The sequence below is a fragment of the Hyperolius riggenbachi genome, chromosome 4, assembly GCF_040937935.1.
Source record: "Hyperolius riggenbachi isolate aHypRig1 chromosome 4, aHypRig1.pri, whole genome shotgun sequence".
NCBI lineage: Eukaryota > Metazoa > Chordata > Amphibia > Anura > Hyperoliidae > Hyperolius > Hyperolius riggenbachi.
In genome coordinates, this window is record NC_090649.1 from 453,491,571 (window position 1) to 453,510,141 (window position 18,571).

General features: G+C 45.2%; 1 protein-coding gene across 3 annotated transcripts in view; it reads left to right on the forward strand.

Moving 5' to 3' along the window:
* Positions 1–18,571, forward strand: part of BABAM2 (BRISC and BRCA1 A complex member 2) — a 316,793-nt gene that overhangs the window by 4,915 nt on the left and 293,307 nt on the right. For all 3 annotated transcript variants that reach the window (XM_068232739.1, XM_068232738.1, XM_068232737.1), the window contains 2 exons: positions 404–558; positions 8,853–8,929. In XM_068232739.1, coding sequence (XP_068088840.1) covers positions 431–558; positions 8,853–8,929 — 205 coding nt within the window. In that variant the 5' untranslated portion in view covers positions 404–430. Of the gene's footprint in view, positions 1–403; positions 559–8,852; positions 8,930–18,571 lie in introns of those variants that run through there.

The following is an 18,571-nucleotide window of genomic DNA, read 5'->3' on the forward strand; positions in this document are numbered from 1 at the left end:
TTGTGGTCTTCAATAACATAGAGGGACCTCAAAGACTGGGGGGGAGGGGGGTAATTTATTGGCCAATCATTGCCCAGTTTAACACCTCCATGTAGTATGAGAGCCAACAGATTTTTGGATACTGTCAACAGATTGTGCAGGTAAGCTTTCATACTACATAGAACTGGTAAAGTTGGCCAATCAAAAATTGAATGTGAGCACCAGGCATATTTCCCCAATGCTGTACAGTACCAGCAAGTAGAGCTTTATTCTGGCGTTGCCTTACTTGCAGGGTGATTTAAGCCTAACCAGACTTTTCTATGCATTGTAGCATTCTCCCACAAAATTCTGTCCAAGCTCACACAAGTGTGTACCTATAATCTTACCATAGTCACATGACTCTAAAAGTGTTTCTAATTGGCAGGCTCGGAATTGGTATAGGTCCAGCAGAATGTCCCCTGAAGTCACATTAAACCGGATCGTACCTGCTCTGTCACCGTTTATCTCCAGTGTGGTCCGGAATGGGAAGGTGGGCCTGGATTCCACAAGCTGTCTGAGGATCACCGACCTAAAATCTGGGTAAGAAGACCGAACTAGCTAACTGCAAACACAGGCTGGCCACACACACACACACAGACCGCCAACCTTTGCTCATCCAGATAGATTCTTTGAGCTGTTCCTAAAGGTGGCAATACATTACTTAATTTTGTGGGCTGATTGACCTTCCAAATCAACAAGTAGAAAGACAAAAAGAAAGAGCAACCGAGAGCACCCAATAGTGTATTATTGTTGATATAAGGTAATCTTCAATTTGTACAGCAGATATGGATATACTCGCGAGTCTGGGTTGCTGACCTCAAGCAACCACTCCAATTGCATATGGGGATATTAAGTCTGTCTCCACTCAGGCTAAGAAGTCGCTCTCCGTAGAAGAAAAATAAGGGTGTACACACCCATCCACTGTCTCAGAGGCGCTGCACCTATCTGCACAACCTCTGAGTTACTCCTGCGTTTGTATTTGCCTGAGGAAGCAGGCTTGGGACCCGCGAAACGCGTTGCATAATTTTATGTGGAGTACTGATTAAATATATATTTTTCTGGATACCATATATGGTGGTTGTGTCATATATATACAGTGTTCTCCCCAGAATTATTTTCCAGCCGGGTGGCATGAAATTGTAGCTGGGTGGCATGAAAAAGCAGCCGGGTGGGGAGAGATGAAAATGCAGGTCAACTCTGCTTACAGCATAGGAGGTGGTGAGGAGGTGAGCCAATGACAGCCGGGTGGTCAACAAATCTAGCCGGGTGGAGCACCCGGCTAAAAGAGCCTGGGGAGAACACTGTATATATATATATATATATATATATATATATATATATATATATATATGGGAAATGGATCCACCCCGGTCCCCCAATTTTTTATTTTTGGTTTTAATAGACTATTAATTTTTATTCTGCTGGCGCCTCCGTAACTACTACAAATTCCAAATCAACAAATTCATTGAATCGGAGGAAAATTGGTGCTGCAATATTTCCCCCCGATCAATTTTTAGATAGATTTTGGGCTGAAGACGGTCAAAAGGATCGATTGAAGCCTGTATTCAGTAAAGGCTCCCATCCACTAGTGCAACTCTTGGCCTCCCAATCGTTTTGTTCAACGTAACACTCGCCCATGTTGTAGCTTCACTATGTGTGCCGAGTCACATAGAACAGGCGATTGCACTGATGCTGAGTTGAACACCAGAAGGGGTCAGGAGTCATGCTGGTGGAGAGGTGAGCCTTTGCTGGGTATGGAAAGGAAGGGTGGTCAGCCTGATAGGTGGGGCACTAGGACTGTTTGCTCTGCAGTGTGTTGCTGGCAATAGATCAAATCTAATCAGAGAGGGAGCTATGTAATGGTCGATCTGGCCACACATTGAGTGATATAGGGCCACCTTAATTTGAATAATTATCAACTGACAATAGAAACACAAGTGGGTGACAGGCAAACACACCACAGAGAAAGTCATCAGGATTGGATGCAAAAAGAAAAAAAAATGTTTTGTTACATTAATTGCTTTGGACTCACAAAGGATTCCATCCTTATGATAAACAATATAGCTGGTACGCATAACACCAGTTACACTCGCAACACTGGCAATGTGCGTGCAAATAATGCTAGGTACACACCATACAATTTTCTGTTCGATGTACTTGACAGATTTTTTTTCCAACATGTTTCCAACATTGTGGGAAATAACAGCTGTTTCTAACTGCCAAAAAAGCAAGCAGCATCTCCTTCCACTGACATCACCTGCCAGCAGTACACATGTCACCATGTAATAAATGTCAGAATGTAAATCAGGGAGAGGAAAGATTTTACAATGAGCAAACACTGACGAAATCATTTATACATAATTATTGTGTGTCCACTCTGTGCATTATAACCTTATTTTAGCTACCAGCATTATACTTGCAGCAGAAGGAGAGAATCTGGGCACCAGATGAGTAGCAGATCACTACTTTATTTCATCCCCCAAAGCAAACAGACACAATACAATAGATCAGCAGCCTTGCTCGCTTCCTCAGAGACCACACAGAAATGACCATAATGACAATTTATCTATTATATGAAAGGAGAGGAGGAGCTTACCGTATACATTGACTGCCCCATTATCAAGTGTGCATGGTAATCCACAATCCCGCCCAACTTGCACGGAGGGTGAGGACCGCCCCTTCCAGGGTCAGTCACTCAGGAATTTCCTCCTATCACCGCCGCAGCCAATCCGGCCGTCACATCACATCCTCTCCTGCACATAAACCATTGGGCAGTATCAATGGGACAGAGGATTGCTCGCCAGTGTGGTTAGTAACCATGCTGATGTGCATCTGCAATATGGAAGTCTGTCTCCTCTAAAAGTAAATGCAAAATAAGTACAATTAGGTACAAAGGCCAACCGATATTTTCCGTCCTGTCCAATTTAGTAAATTGGTCAATATGAACAAACATTGGCCAGTATGCATTGATTGAACAGAACGGAACATGATTGATTCTCTCCGGATCCGATAAAATTATCTATTTGAATGGTCGTACAGAAAAATGTATGGGCTTCTTAAAGCTGGCCATACACTTATAGATTTCCACTCAATGTTCCAAAACGATTGATTCCTTTCATAGTGAATCGATTCAGAAGGAATCGATTCCTACCATATACTGCACATCCATTTCCAAAAGGTTCCAGCAGGGAATTTATTGAAAATCGATATATATAGGTAGAACTTGGACTAGTACAACACGCCAATACCCCCACTCACACTGCAGGTCACACTCTCGACCTTATATTCACTAAATTCACCACCATTGCAGACCTTGACATCGCACCCTTTCCACCCTCAGACCATCACCTTCTCACCTTCAACCTCCTCACGGAAGGCACCTCCAAATTAGCCACCCACCCACCTGGTCGATGGCAGCGAGACCTACGCAAGCTCAACCCTAGCGTCCTTGCTGACCCCCTCCATGCCCTCTCCTCCACTCTCCCCACCCTAACCTGTCCAAATCTTGTTGCAGCTCAGTATCACCAAACTCTCTCATCAGCCCTAGAGAAAGCCGCTCCACCAATATTTCGCCGCAACCGACCCACTAACCCCCAGCCCTGGCGCACTACCCATACTCGCATCCTCCAGAGGAAAACACGCGCCACTGAACGGAAATGGAGAAAAACTAGACTTAACCAGGATTTCCTACAGTACAAGACCAACCTGCTGCAGTTCCACACTGCCCTTGCTCATGCGAAGCAGGAATACTTTACCAAGCTCATCGGAGCACAAGCTTCCAACCCCCGGCGTCTTTTTTCCACCTTCAACTCCCTGCTTAAACCCACCGCCCCACCCTCCGTTTCCTCCCTCTCTGCCACAGATTTAGCCACCCACTTCACCAACAAAATTGTCTCCATTAGCCAGGAAATATCCAATCTCCAATCTTCACCTCCCACCCCCTCCCAACCAGCTCCTCCTCCCCCCTATCCTCCTCTCACATCCTTCACTCCTACTACCACCGAGGAAGTCAACACCCTACTGCAGACTTCCCATACCACTACTTCCCCCCTTGACCCCATCCCTTCTGATTTACTCCAGCCTCACTTCATGGAATTGGCCCCAGTCCTCACTACCCTGTTCAACCTCTCCCTATCCACAGGCACCTTCCCCTCAGACTTCAAGCAGGCCACTGTACTACCCCTGCTCAAGAAACCCTCACTCGACCCCTCGCTACCCTCCAACTACTGTCCTATCTCCCTCCTCCCCTTTGCCTCAAAAGTCCTTGAGCGTCTGGTTCACAAACGCCTGACCCAGTACCTCAATGCCAACTCACTGCTAGACCCACTCCAATCTGGATTTCGGCCTGCCCACTCAACCGAAACTGCTCTCACCAAAGTGGTCAACGACCTTGCCTTAGCTAAAGCTGAAGGTAAATACTCCATTCTCCTCCTCCTTGACCTGTCAGCAGCTTTTGACACAGTAGATCATCCCCTACTCCTCCAGTCCTTCCAGTCCTTGGGCATTCACGATCTCGCCCTGTCCTGGCTTTCATCCTACCTCTCCATCCACTCCTTCACGACCGCCTTCAATGAGTCCTCGTCCACCCCCAACCACCTCTCGGTGGGAGTCCCCCAAGGTTCGGTCCTTGGCCCCCTACTGTTCACCCTATACACATCCTCCATTGGCAAGGTTATCTCCTCCATGGGTTTTAACTATCATCTGTATGCAGATGACACCCAGATCTACCTCCACACCCCTGACATATCCACCACGACCATGGACAAGGTCTCCTCCTGCCTATCAGCCATCTCCTCCTGGATGTCCGCTAGGTTCCTGAAACTAAATCTATACAAAACGGAATTTATGATCTTCCCACCCCGGCCATCCACGAACCTCCCAGATGTGCATGTCACTGTTAACCACACTACCATTCGCCCTACCTCTCAAGCCCGCTGTCTGGGTGTCACCCTGGACTCCGCACTCTCCTTCACTTCCCACATCCAAAACCTCACAAAATCCTGCAACTTCCACCTTTGTAACATCTGTAAGATTCGCCCTTTCCTGACCTCTGCCACCAAACTCCTCATCCATGCCCTCATAATTTCCCGCCTTGACTACTGCAATGCCCTGCTGTCTGGTCTCCCTATGACCTGAACAGCCCCACTGCAGTCCATCATGAATGCGGCAGCCAGAATTATCCACTGCTCCCATCGCTCCACCACGGCAGATCCCCTCCTAGAATCCCTCCACTGGCTTCCTATCCAGTCCAGAATCAGATTCAAGATACTGTGTCTAACCTACAAATCTGTCCACAAAACCTGTCCAACCTACATTTCCGATCTTACTCAGAGGTATACACCTAGCCGCTCACTCCGCTCTTCCAATGAACTTCGCCTAACCGCCCCCCGCATCACCCAGTCCCATGCACGCCTCCAGGACTTCTCAAGAGCTGCTCCAACACTATGGAACTCCCTACCTCCACCCATTAGGGCAGCCCCCTCCTTCAACATCTTCAAGAAAGCCCTCAAAACTCACCTTTTCACTCTGGCCTACTACCCCTCACAAGTGCTCTAAACCTACAGCTGAACTCTGGTCCCCTACCATTCGTGTCCTTACCTCTCCCTTTAGATTGTAAGCCTTTGGGCAGGGTCCTCCTCCTTTTGTGTCCTACCTGATCTTGCACCTCCATTACTGTGAACCCATGCTATGCATCTGAGTGACCCTAACTTGCCTAATCTCCATGCTCCATCCAGTGACTGACTAAGCATTACCTGGTACTCATACTATGGTGTGTGATCTGGTTTTCTTGTATTCCTGTATTGTTATGTTGCTGTATGTCACCCCTAAATATTGTCTGTAACCTAAATTAATGTTCAGCGCTGCGTAATATGTTGGCGCTTTATAAATACAATAAATAAATAAATAGAAAAAAACAATGTTTTGTAAAAAATAATACCTTTTAATGGCTAACTGATAGAGTTAAATGATACAAGCTTTCAGGGATCTAGTCCCCTTCTTCAGGCATATTTCCAGATGTTAGCTGTAGTAAAACACTGATGCAGATAAATGGTAAACACGAAGATGACAGTTGTGCTGGTTACTGTTTATCCGTTAGGTGTCAGGTGATCAGCAGGCTGGAGCCAGTGAGTTCGTGCAACCATATATGAAATCCAGCAGGTTTCTGAAGATCATAAAGCCAAATCAATCATGTTACATAAGGTGAAAAACGATCAAACCGCAGCGTTGCACTGTTCGAAGCAATGCAACTCTATGGCCTATTGATCGTTCTCCGCTCCTGCCCTGCCCCCATTAACCACATTTTTTATTCTGTCCGATCAATACTTTAGATGTTTTTTTGTTAACAATTTAATGCCTGGTAAACACAATGCCATTTTCTCTTTAGACTGGCAGGAAATTTACCGTTGATTGATAATTTCCAACATGTCCGATCTGCTACCAACCACGAAAGAGATCGAGTTTGTGCAGTACAGATTTCAAAATCGATCCCTTTATTGTCCTGGAAGAAGATCAGACCTGTTGGAAATTATACATCAATTATCGATCAATGGGAAATCACCTATTGATCTGATGAGAAAATTAAATAATAATATTCATTTGCAGCTACGTCATGTGTTTATTTTAAATAATTTTACTTGCTTCAGGTTCCTTTAAGCTACCCATACACTGCGTCGATTTCCCGCCGATATACAGCATATTTGATCACTGTGATTGAATCTGCTGCGAAATCGATAACGCAAACGTTGATCGATCGATTTCCATTTGAAATAGTTCGATTTCATCGATCTGTGCTGGCAGAAGATTTTGCTCGATCGCGGGCGGGTTGGGAGCGCGTTGTTAGCGGCGATCGACCGACGCAGCATAACGGCAGTGATACATTACCTGTCCGCTGGCACGAGTTCCCGGTCCGTGCTGACACTTTCTCCAGCTGGCCTGTCTCCTCATTACTTCCTGTCTCCTCCTGTAACAACCCATAAACACAATAAAAATATGAAAATCTGTTCCACCCCACAATATTCCTGCTAGTCCATTGATGCGCTAGGCACATGGAATCACCAATGAACACTTCTTTTTTATAGAACACAGATTGCGGCTGCATAATTCCTTGGTCCACTTTTGATGTTTGTATACAGTGTGCCTCTGAGGAAGCGGTTTTTGGCCGTGAAACGTGTCAGGCAGTCTTTTATGTGATTTGGAACTCTGAAAGTGTACTCATATGTCTTGTCCACAATTTCGAAGACATTGTTCTGATTGAAGAATAAATAACAAAGGAACTGTTCAAAAAAAAAAACCCGTGTTTGGTCTGTGTGGTGGAAAGTATATGTCCTCCTGTAACAAGCCGAGTGTAAACAGTAGAGCGCCCTCTACTGTTTGTACTTCCGCTCGTTACAGGACAGGAAGTGAAGAGGAGACATGCCAGGCGGAGAAAGTGTCAGCACGGACCGGGGACTTGCAGGAGCGGACAGGTAATGTATCACTGCTGGCCAGGGGAGCACACGGTGGTGGCGAGCAGGCGGCAGCTCCACAGGTTGTGAACAGTTTTCAAGCTGAAATCGATTCAAAATCTGTGTGCAGTACATGGCAACCAATAGATCCCTCTGTGATCAGATTCGATCAAAGAGGGATCTATCTGTTGGTCGATCTGGTGGCCTTTAGGCCTCTTTTCCATGGACTGTTGATAGGCAGTGAAATGCCTCTCAAACTCTCACAACTGCTCACTGCTGCCTGGTAATTGCTTGTTGCTGTCTGGTTACTACTTGCTGAGCACACAGTTCAACAAACAGTCTGTGGAAAAGAGGCCTAAAGCCGCATCTACACGCGTAGATGCGGCGGCGATGTGGCTTATCAATCGAGCCGCTGATGCGGCTTGATTGATAAGATCCGACAGGACGGATCTCCCCACCGCCGATTCCCTGCTCGAACCCCTCGAGGGGACAATGGCAGGGAAGCGGCGCCGGCGGGGACGAGCGGGGAATCGAATCCGGCGGGCACGCGCTGGGACGCGGAAGAGGCGATCCGGCGGCTAATCGAGCCGTTGGATCGCAGCCTCATCTACCCGTGTAGATGAGGCTTAAGTCAGAGAGTACTACACATACAAATCATAATATCATAATTGTTTTTTCGCTTCAGTGTCTCTTTAAGATAAGATTTTACTGCAGGGAAGTTCAAAGGGTGTTAGCTCTGCTCTGTTTCATAATTTAAAATACAGAGTATCGTAAACTGCATATATTAGAGAATGATGCAATGTTATAAAGAAAAACAAAACAAAGCTACATGCCTGAAAATAAAAATATGAGGCTTTTATTTGCTACTAATGTTCTATTCATTATTTGTACTAACAGTTTATTATCTCATAAGGTTTTTTTTCACTTCAATGTCACTTTAAGGGAACGATTCCCATCTGATTCAATCAGAGGGATTAAATACGGTATGTGGGAAATCGAATGGGAAAATCTTTGTGTGTATAGCCATTTTTAGAAAGGGATCGCACTTCTGTCTGTTGGAACTGCAGGCAATTCCCTCAAGTGTTTTGCTGCACCATATGTGCGTTTGTGGCTGTTTTAATGCATGTAGCCAGTGATTTCAATGAGAAAATGCATGCGTTGTGCGGAAAAGTGGTGCAGGATCTATCTTTTATTGAACGCTATGCGGAATCCTGAAAATGCACAGTCACCATAGACAATCAGTGCAGATTTTTACAGGTGTGATCCCTCCATTACTGGCCAATAGCAGATGCTATGCAGTACTTCCTGTCCTGTATTGTGGTAGGGGGTGAGGAGAGTTTTAGTAAACAGGGTTTGTTGGGTTGATGTTGATCTGTTTGTGTATTTCAGATGCACCTCTCTGACACCGGGCCCCAGCTGCGATCGCTTTAAGCTGCACATCCCGTACGCCGGGGAGACGCTGAAATGTGAGTACGCCAGGAGATTGTTACAGCCAAGGTCATTGAGAATTGGGTCTGGCCTGAATTGCTTTCCTGCCGTCTGTTCAGCTGGTAGTGAATACTAGCGTAATTTATAAATGTTTATCTTCAAGGACAACTCCGAGCAAAACACGTCCAGAAAAATATACCTAAAATATCAGGCTAATAGTTTACTTGCAGCTGCTCAGAGGAAGATCCACATTGGTATTTAGCCATCAGTTATGCTTTCTCTGTATTCTAAGGGACTCACTGCAGGCCCTTGGAACACAAACCCCTTATGTACTGCCTGCAGTCTAACACTGAGAGGCACCCACAAACTGCTCCCAGTCTTCACACTCCATGTAATACTGGCAGTAGGTCAAACGTTGGATCTATTAAAGAGGCACTGTAGTGACATATAGTAAAAACCAGTAAGTTATGTAACCCCGAGCTCCCAGTGATGCTTAGCCTAGGCTATTTAGCTATGTGAAATCCTCTAGAATATAGTGGGGGACATTTATCGAGACAAAATATTGGTTATTTTTAGAAATCCGTGCAGAACAGACATATTAAGAAATCACTAAATAGTGCAGTTTCCTTCTTAAAGTGGTTCTGTGGGGGGTGCTGAGGATAAAAACAGAAACTTACCTGGGGCTTCTATCAGCCCCCTGTAGTAGTAATGTCCTGCGCTGCCCTTCTCCGATTTGCCGTTCTCCACCGCCGGCCCCGGTCTAGCGCGGCATGCCATCCAACTGCGCCTGCTCGCTCCCGCGTGCCTCATCGGAAGCTTACTGCACAGGCGCAGTACAAGAAAACTTTGTACTGTGCCTGTGCAGTGAGCTTCCGGTGACACGAGCGGGAGTGCACATTATTTGTCTTGCGCCTTGTTAGACGAATAGTTGCCCGGTGCTGGCGGCGGGGAACGGCGGTTCGGAGGAGGATGGCGTGGTACGTTACTGCTACAGGAGGCTGATAGAAGCCCCAGGTAAGTGTCTGTTTTTATCCTCAGCACCCCCCCCCCCCCACAGAACCCCTTTAAACTGTTCTAAAATAGGAGGAGTTAGGAAGGTTTCTCAGACAGTGCAGTGTGTGAGGGAAATTGTTGTTACTGAGGTAACCAATACATCTGCTGTATTGATACTGCCAGGCTCTGAGGGGACATTTATCAAGAGTGTCTGAGACAAAATATTGGTAGGTTTTTAGAAATCTATGCAGAACTGTCTCAGACATCTTAAGAAATCACTTAATAGTGCAGATTTCTTCTTAAACTGTTAGGAATATGAGGAGTTAGAAAGGTTTCTCAGACAGTGCAGTGTGTGAGGGAAATTGCTGTTGCTGAGGTAACCAATACATCTGCTGTATTGCATCAATAACCAGCAATGGAAGGTTAAGCACAGAACAGCTTCACAGGACACCTGGCAGCAGGGGGGAGGAGCCCTTCAAAAATCATGCCCAGGCTGCACTGCTGCACTATCTGTAGAACTGCTATTAAGCACTTCTTAATCTGTGACAGTTTAGGGATGGGTTTGCCCTTTTCATAACTGTAGAGCAGCTCTAGAAATTCATGCTAATCTGCCACTATTAAGTATGATTTAAGAAGTTTCTTATTATCATGCAGAACAGTTCCCTGGTTAGAACAGTTTAAGAAGAAAAAACTGTTGGTAATGCGTTGATAAATCTGGCCCTGTGTGTATAAGGGCTGGTTCACACTGCAAGACCTTTTTCTAAGCGCTTGTGATTTGAAAAGCTCTTGCTAATGTAATGCTATGGGTGTTATCCCACTTGAGCCCTGTGGTTTTATAAAACCTTTATATTCCAGTTTAACAGGAACTGAAAATTTTCATTTGGATTTGCATAAGCAAACTTCTGCTTCCTGTCAAACTGAAATCTGCATATTCTCTGAATTTTTGGCTCATCCCTGACAGGTGGCAACCTGCAGTGAAAGCTTTTCAGGACATTGAGGATTTTATTATACTGACATGGCCGTCTTCAGCGTGTTTATGCGAGTGCAGTCACATGACCATATACAGCCATCTTCAGCGAGTGTATGCGAGTGCAGTCACATGACCATATACAGCCATCTTCAACGTGTGTATGCGAGTGCAGTCACATGACCATATATGGCCATCTTCAGCGTGTGTATGCGAGTGCAGTCACATGACCATATATGGCCATCTTCAGCGAGTGTATGCGAGTGCAGTCACATGACCATATATGGCCATCTTCAGCGTGTGTATGCGAGTGCAGTCACATGACCATATATGGCCATCTTCAGCGTGTGTATGCGAGTGCAGTCACATGACCATATATGGCCATCTTCAGCGTGTGTATGCGAGTGCAGTCACATGACCATATATGGCCATCTTCAGCGAGTGTATGCGAGTGCAGTCACATGACCATATATGGCCATCTTCAGCGTGTGTATGCGAGTGCAGTCACATGACCATATATGGCCATCTTTAGCGAGTGTATGCGAGTGCAGTCACATGACCATATATTGCCATCTTCAGCGAGTGTATGCGAGTGCAGTTACATGACCGTATGATCGTTATGGCGTGGAATGACACAAGCGATGGAGCCAGCCAACATTTGGCTGGTGTTGGCTCCGCCCACTATTTTTTTTTTTTTTTTTTTTTTTTTTTTTCCTAACCCTAACACACAATTACTCAATGACCAAGTTTGTGAGCTTTGTGGTCTTTGGCATCAATAATTTGCATTGAAATGAAAAACATCTGATTGGCTGTTTGTGGCTCCACCCGCAATTCTGAATCTGAACCCCAGTCACCCAAAGACCAATTGTACCAGGTATGAGGCCTGTGCCATTAACAGTGCAAGAATGGCAGCAATTAAATATTCCCCCTGAGAAGCAATAGGTGAAGTTTGATTTACTTTTGTAGGCTCCACCTACTTTTCTGAATATTAAACCCAGTCACCCAGTGACCACTGTGCAAAGTTTGAGATCCCTACTATTAACAGTGTAAGAATGGCTGCAGTTGACATTTTCCCAGTGAAATTTGTATTTGTCTCCACCCACTGATGACCCGGCATTGCCCGTGTATGTATTTTACTGATTTGGGCCCTGCCCACTTTTTCTAACCCTAACGCACAAACACTCAATGACCAAGTTTGTGAGCTTTGGGGTCTTTGGCATTAACAATTTGTATATTCCGATAGAAATTAAACAAATAAGATTGGCTGTTTGTGGCTGCACCCCTCTCCAGCAGTTGAACCCCAGTCACCCAATGACCAACTGTAGCAGGTTTGAGGCATCTGCTATTACCAGTGTAAAAATGGCAGCAATTTAAATATTCCCCTTGGAAATCAACAGGTGAATTTTGATTGGCTATTATAGGCTCCACCCACTTCCCTGAATGTTAATCTCAGCCACCCAGTGACCATCTGGGCAAAGTTTGAGATCCCTGCCATTAACAGTGAAGAAGGGCTGCAGTTTACATTTTCCCAGTTAATGACCCAGCCATTAACGGTGTAAGAATGGATGCAGTTTATATTTTCCCAGTGAAATTTATTTTTGGCTCCGCCTGCTTTTTGTATCCTGGACACACAGTCACTCAATGACCATGTTTGCAAGCTTTGGGTCCTTAGCATCAATTTGTATTTTCCCAGTGAAATGAAACAAATCTGATTGGCTGTTTGTGGCTCTGTCCCCTTTTCTGAATTTGAACCCCAGTAACCCAATGATCAACAGTGCAAGAATGGCAGCAATTGTAATATTCCCCTTGAAAATCAGCAGGTGAATTTTGATTGGCTTTTTTAGGCTCCACCCACTTTTCTGAATAATAATCCGAGTCATCCAGTAATCAGCTGTGCAAAGTTTGAGAACCCTGCCGTTAACAGTGAAGAAGGGCTGGCGTAACATAGGCTACCACACATGCCGCTTTGCCAGGCCCACCCTCCGCTGCCTTTTGCTACCCATGCATGACCGTTGAGCGGTCCCACGGTCCTGCTTCTATCCTTGGCTGCAGTTTATAAGTACTGGCAAGGGATTACGCCCGGAATTCCGCATTGTTACCAGTGGATCCTCTTGGACTGCTTTCTGTCCCTCCCCTAGCCGTGAGCTCCGGCGGTGGGTCAAGGGACTTTGAACACAAGCTCCAATCTGGAGTACCGCCGCCCGGAGTGGGTACAGTATACTGGTCCAATATTCAGCCAAGTTAATTTGTGAACTGCCTTGATGTGTCACCATACATGCATATCTGCTGCTGCAATTAATCTGCTTGCTTAAGCTTCCTACCTATCTTCGGATCTGGATTTCCAACCCTGGCTATTACTGCATTTTGCTTGCAACTAACACCCTGCATACTGACATTATCTCTGCTGCTGCAACTCCGGTTATGAAAGTAATTTTTGAGCAGGACATTATTGGCCTGGCACACTGATTTGGCCAATATATATATTTTTTTGGGATCCCCAAACCACATGAGGTGGTTTGAGCTAGGAGTAGAAGTGTATGGGTATGCGAGACAGTGGTTGTGTGATGTTCTCCTGGTGAGCGGTGTATGTGTGGTTTTTATGGTTGATTCCTTCTTTTTTGATAATAATAATTAATAAAGGTTTTTGTATTTTTACAATTTCTGCCTGCATAGTGAACTTATTACACATGCCTCCCAACCCCCATGTCCCTTGATTTTTACGTTAACAGTGAAGAAGGGCTGCAGTTTACATTTTCCCAGAGAAATCTGTTTTTGACTCCACCCAGTTTTTGTAACCTTGATTCACAGTCATTCAATGAGCAAGTTTGTGAGCTTTCGGGTTCCTGGCATCAAAATTGTGCTAATGGAAGCAGTTTATACAGAAAAGAAATGTGACTGTGGCTCCACCCCTTTAGTGAATTTGAACCGACTGTAGCACGTTTGAGGCCTCTGGCATTAATAGTGTAAGAATGGCAGCAGTTTCAATATTCCCCTTGAAAATCAATAAGTGAATTTTGATTGGTTCTTGTAGGCTCCACCTACTTTTCTGAATATTAATCCCAGTCACCCAGTGACCAACTGTGTCAAGTTTGAGAACCCTGCCATTAACAGTGTAAGAATAGCTGCAATTTATATTTTCCCATGTAAAAAGTTAGTTGTGTAGTGTCTAACCTTCACATGCAGTCACTCAATGACCAAGTTTATGAGATGTGGGGTCTTTGGCATCAATAAGTTGCATTTTCCCATTGCAATTAAACAAATCTGTTTTTGGCCCGCGCCCTTTTCAGCATTTAAACCCCAGTCTGCCAGTGACTGACTGTACCAGATTTGAGGCCTCTGCCATTAAGAGTGTATGAATGGCAGCAATGTAAATATTCCCCTTGAAAATCAAAAGGTGAATTTTGATTGGCTCCTGTAGGCTCCACCCACTTTCCTGAATATTAATCCCAGTCACCCAGTGGCCAACTGCGTCAAGTTTGAGAACCCTGCCAATAACAGAGTGTCTGAAATCAATCTAACAAATCTGATTGGCTGTTTGTGGCTCCACCCCATTTAGTGAATTTGGACCCCAGTCAGCCAATTATTGATTGTATCAGGTTTGAGGCCTCTGCAATTAACAGTGTAAGAATGATAGCAATGTAAATATTCCCCTTGAAAATCAATAGGTGAATTTTGATTGGCTGTTTTAGTCTCCACCCACATTTCTGAATAATAATCTCAGTCACCCAGTGGCCAATTGTGTCAAGTTGCATCTGCTATTAACAGTATAACAATGGTAGCCGTTTAAATATTCCCTTTGAAAATCAAAAGGTGAATTTTTATTGGCTGTTGTAAGCTCCACCCACTTTCCAAAATCTCAATCTCATTCACCTAGTGACCAACTGTGCAAAGTTTGACAACCCTGCCATTAGCGGTGTAAGAATGGCTGCAGTTAATATTTTCCCCGTAAAATTTGGCTCCACCCACTTTTTGTAACCTTGAGGCAGGGGTCACACTTCTCTTTCAGTTTCTACACTTTTCAGAAAACTGAAAGACAAATGTGACCTCTACCTTACAACAGCTAATGTAATTTATAGAGAAAACTGACAAATTGCGCAAGATGTCAGTTTTTTTTCTGCATGCGAAATCTGCATTAAAGTGTGACCTAGCTCATTGATTAACATGAGTTCTCAGTTGAAGTCAGTTTTTCTGTGCAGAAAACGCGTACGAAAGCCGGTAAGTGTGACCCCTGCCTGACACACAGTCACTCAATGACCAAGTTTGTGAGCTTTCAGGTTCCTGGCATCAAAAATGTGCGAATGGAAGCAGTTTATCCACGAAGGAAATCTGATTGGCTGTTTGTGGCCACGCCCCTTTAGTGAATTTGGACCCCAGTCACCCAATGACCGACTGTAGCAAGTTTGAAGTCTCTGCCATGAACAGTGTAAGAATGGCAGCAGTTTAAATATTCCCCTTGAAAATCAATAGGTGAATTTTGATTGACTGTTGTAGGCTCCACCCACTTTTCTGAATCTTAATTTCATTCACCCAGTGACCAAGTGTGCCAAGTTTGAAAACCCTGCGATTAACAGTCTAAGATTGGCTGCAGTTTACATTTTCCCAATTAAAATAAATGGCTGCAATTTCATTGGCTGTTTTATGCCCCGCCCACTTTCCCTAGGTTTGTGAGTGACCAACTGTGCCAAGTGTGGGGACTCTGGCTTGATTACTGTGAGAATGGCAGCCTTTTCCATTTTTTCCATTGACATGAATGCGTGAAATCTGATTTGCTGTTTGTAGCTCCGCCCAGATGTGCAGGGGGGACGCGAGACCTCCAGAACATATCATCCCAGGTAGTAAGGGATCTGTATACCAAGTTTCGTTCAAATCGGTCAAGCCGTTTTTGCGTGATCGCGGCACATACACACATGCACACACACACACATACATACATACATACGATTTTATATATATAGATTTATATTGCACTGACATCTTCTGCAGCACTTTACAGAGTACATACTGTAGTCATGTCACTGACATCTCCTCAGAGGATCGCACACTCTAATCTTACCATAGTCATAGTGTAATGTCCTACCATATTATTATCATTATATATTTATATAGCACTGACATCGTCTGCAGCACTTTACACAGTATGGCCTCAATTCACTAAGATCATGCTAGAGATAATAAAGCAAGAGAAAACTTACCTCCACACGTGAGAGAGTTATCTTACCTCTTCATTCCTTAAGTTACCTCTCCTGTAGTTAATTTACCTCCTCTGTAGTTAATTTACCTCCTCTGTAGTTAATTTACCTCCTCTGTAGTTATTTTCACACGCAGTTAATTAACAGCCTGTCTTTAACTCTGGAGTTATTTTAAGGATTGGAGAGTTAATTTAAAGACAGAAGAGTAAACTTTAGGCTTGCCTGAGGTAAAATGTTTCCTGAATACTACATGCCTTATCACCATGGTAACAACTCTAGAAGAGTTATTAAAGACAGGAGATAAGCTTAGTGAATTGAGGCCATAGTCATGTCACTGACTCTCTTCAGTGGAGCTCACAATCTAATCCCTACTATAGTTATTGTGTAATGCAGGCTTTCTCAACCAGGGTACTCTGCATGGGTTCCTTGCCATTTTGCCCCTATCGTGGGGGAAGTATAATAGAGCACATTATAATAGGGGGTACTGTAAAAATAAGCACTAAATTGAGGGTCAGAATAATAATGAGCACATTAATTTAAAAAAAAAAGCACTAGGATAAGAAGAAAGTACAGTAAGTGGCAGTGTACACAGGGGTTCCTCAAGATCAAAAAATTGTTTACAGGGGTTCCTTGAGATCCAAAAGTTATTTGCATGGTTTCCCCAAGTGTAAAAAGGTTGAGAAATGACTAGATAAGCAACATATCAGTACAGAAATCATTCCTAGTTTTCATCTAAAACAATCTGTATACAGTCCTTTCAGGGTGTGTGTGTGTGTGTGCGTGCGTGCGTGCGTGCTTTCGTGCGTTCGTGTGTGTGTTCGTGTGTGTGTCTGTGTGTGTGTCTTCATAAATCTGTCCCCTGACTGGTCACCTTTTATCTGTGGGTTGTTACACACTACCAGTTCTAGTCTCCAGTGAGCACTGTGCATGGGGGTGTTCTTGGAGTCCCACAGTACAGAGACCTAGTTGTATATGAGCCCACCCTCTTTTTAAACCACACCTAAATTAAGAGGTATTTGGAGGCTGTTGTACTTATTTCGTTTCTGGCTGTCCTGCTGATCCTCCGCCTCTATTAATACTTTTAGCCATAAACCCTAAACAAGCATGCACATCACATGCTCTGACTCGATTAGCCACATGCTTGTTCAGGTGTGTGATTCAGATACTACTGTAAAGATCAGCTGGACTGCCAGGCAACTGGTATTGTTTAAAAGGAAATAAATATGGCAGCCTCCATATCCCTCTCACTTCAGGTGTCCTTTAACTACTTTCGGACCAATGTGATTGAAATCTACGTCCTGTTTTGGTGGGCTCCTGGCTGGCAGAACGTAGATTTCAATCACCGTCCGCAGCGCAAATTCGCCATTTCCGTCGCTCCCCACCGATCGCACCGCTCAAACCCGACGTTTCTCGCCGCAGCTTACAGGCTCTGCCTATCTTTATTACGGCACAGCCATGTGAGCCGGTAAGGAGCCGATTGCATTGGCTCCTGGCTGTGTCTATCAATGTAAGCAGCTCCCATTGGCTTACATTGATAGACACGGTCAGGAGCCAAAGAAAGCGGCTCCTGACCGGCTCACATGGCTCTGCCGTCATAGAGACGGCAGAGTCTATGTCCTGAGGATTTCAGTGTGCAGCGGTTGCGACGGGTATATGCGGCGATTTGTCGGGATTCCGTTGTTCTTGTACCAGCTGTCTCTGGTCCTTAACCTCCCTGGCGGTATGATAAATGCGGCCACGGGAGGGTTTTTTCACTTTTTTTTTTTTTTTAGCATGTAGCTAGCCTAGCGCTAGCTTCATGCTTCCCCCCTCCCTGCGGCGTCCCCCAGTACGTGCCGATCGCCGCCAGCGCGTATGCCCACCCGGAAATCCCGTTCTGAACGGGATTTCCATGAGGGCTTCCCCCGTCGCCATGGCGACGCGCGCGATGACGTCATCGACGTCGGGACGTCAGAGGGAGTCCCGATCCACCCCTCAGCGCTGCCTGCCACTGATTGGCCAGGCAGCGCACGGGTCTCGGTGGGGGCATCCTCTGATGCGGTGGGTAGAGGCGAATCGGCGCGGGGCGGCGGCGTTTGTAAGTAACACGCAGCTAGCAAAGTGCTAGCTGCGTGTATAGAACAACTAATTATGTAGATCGGCCCAGGGGGCCTGAGAAATCCTCCTGAGCGGCTTACCGCGTGTCCAGCACGGGGCTACCGCTAAGGAGGTTAAGGGGGCAGAAACCGCTGGTACGTAAGTGGTTAAGAACATATTAGAATTGGCCTCTGCTCCAGTATATTATATGGTCAATGGACAGGAAGTTGTGAAGGGTTTGGGGGTTCTCCATCAGGAAGTCGTGGCGTTCCACTCCCCATGCTCAGCGTGTTCCGGAAGGCACTGATAACGCTCACGAGTCTTCATGCTGCTCAGAATAGCTGTAATAAGTAGGCACAGAGTAAGGCTGTTATTAAGCATCTGCGGGGGACAGTTCTGAGCTCTCAGGCCTCATCTCTTCAGGATTCCGGGAAACTTGTCTACATAGCATTTAT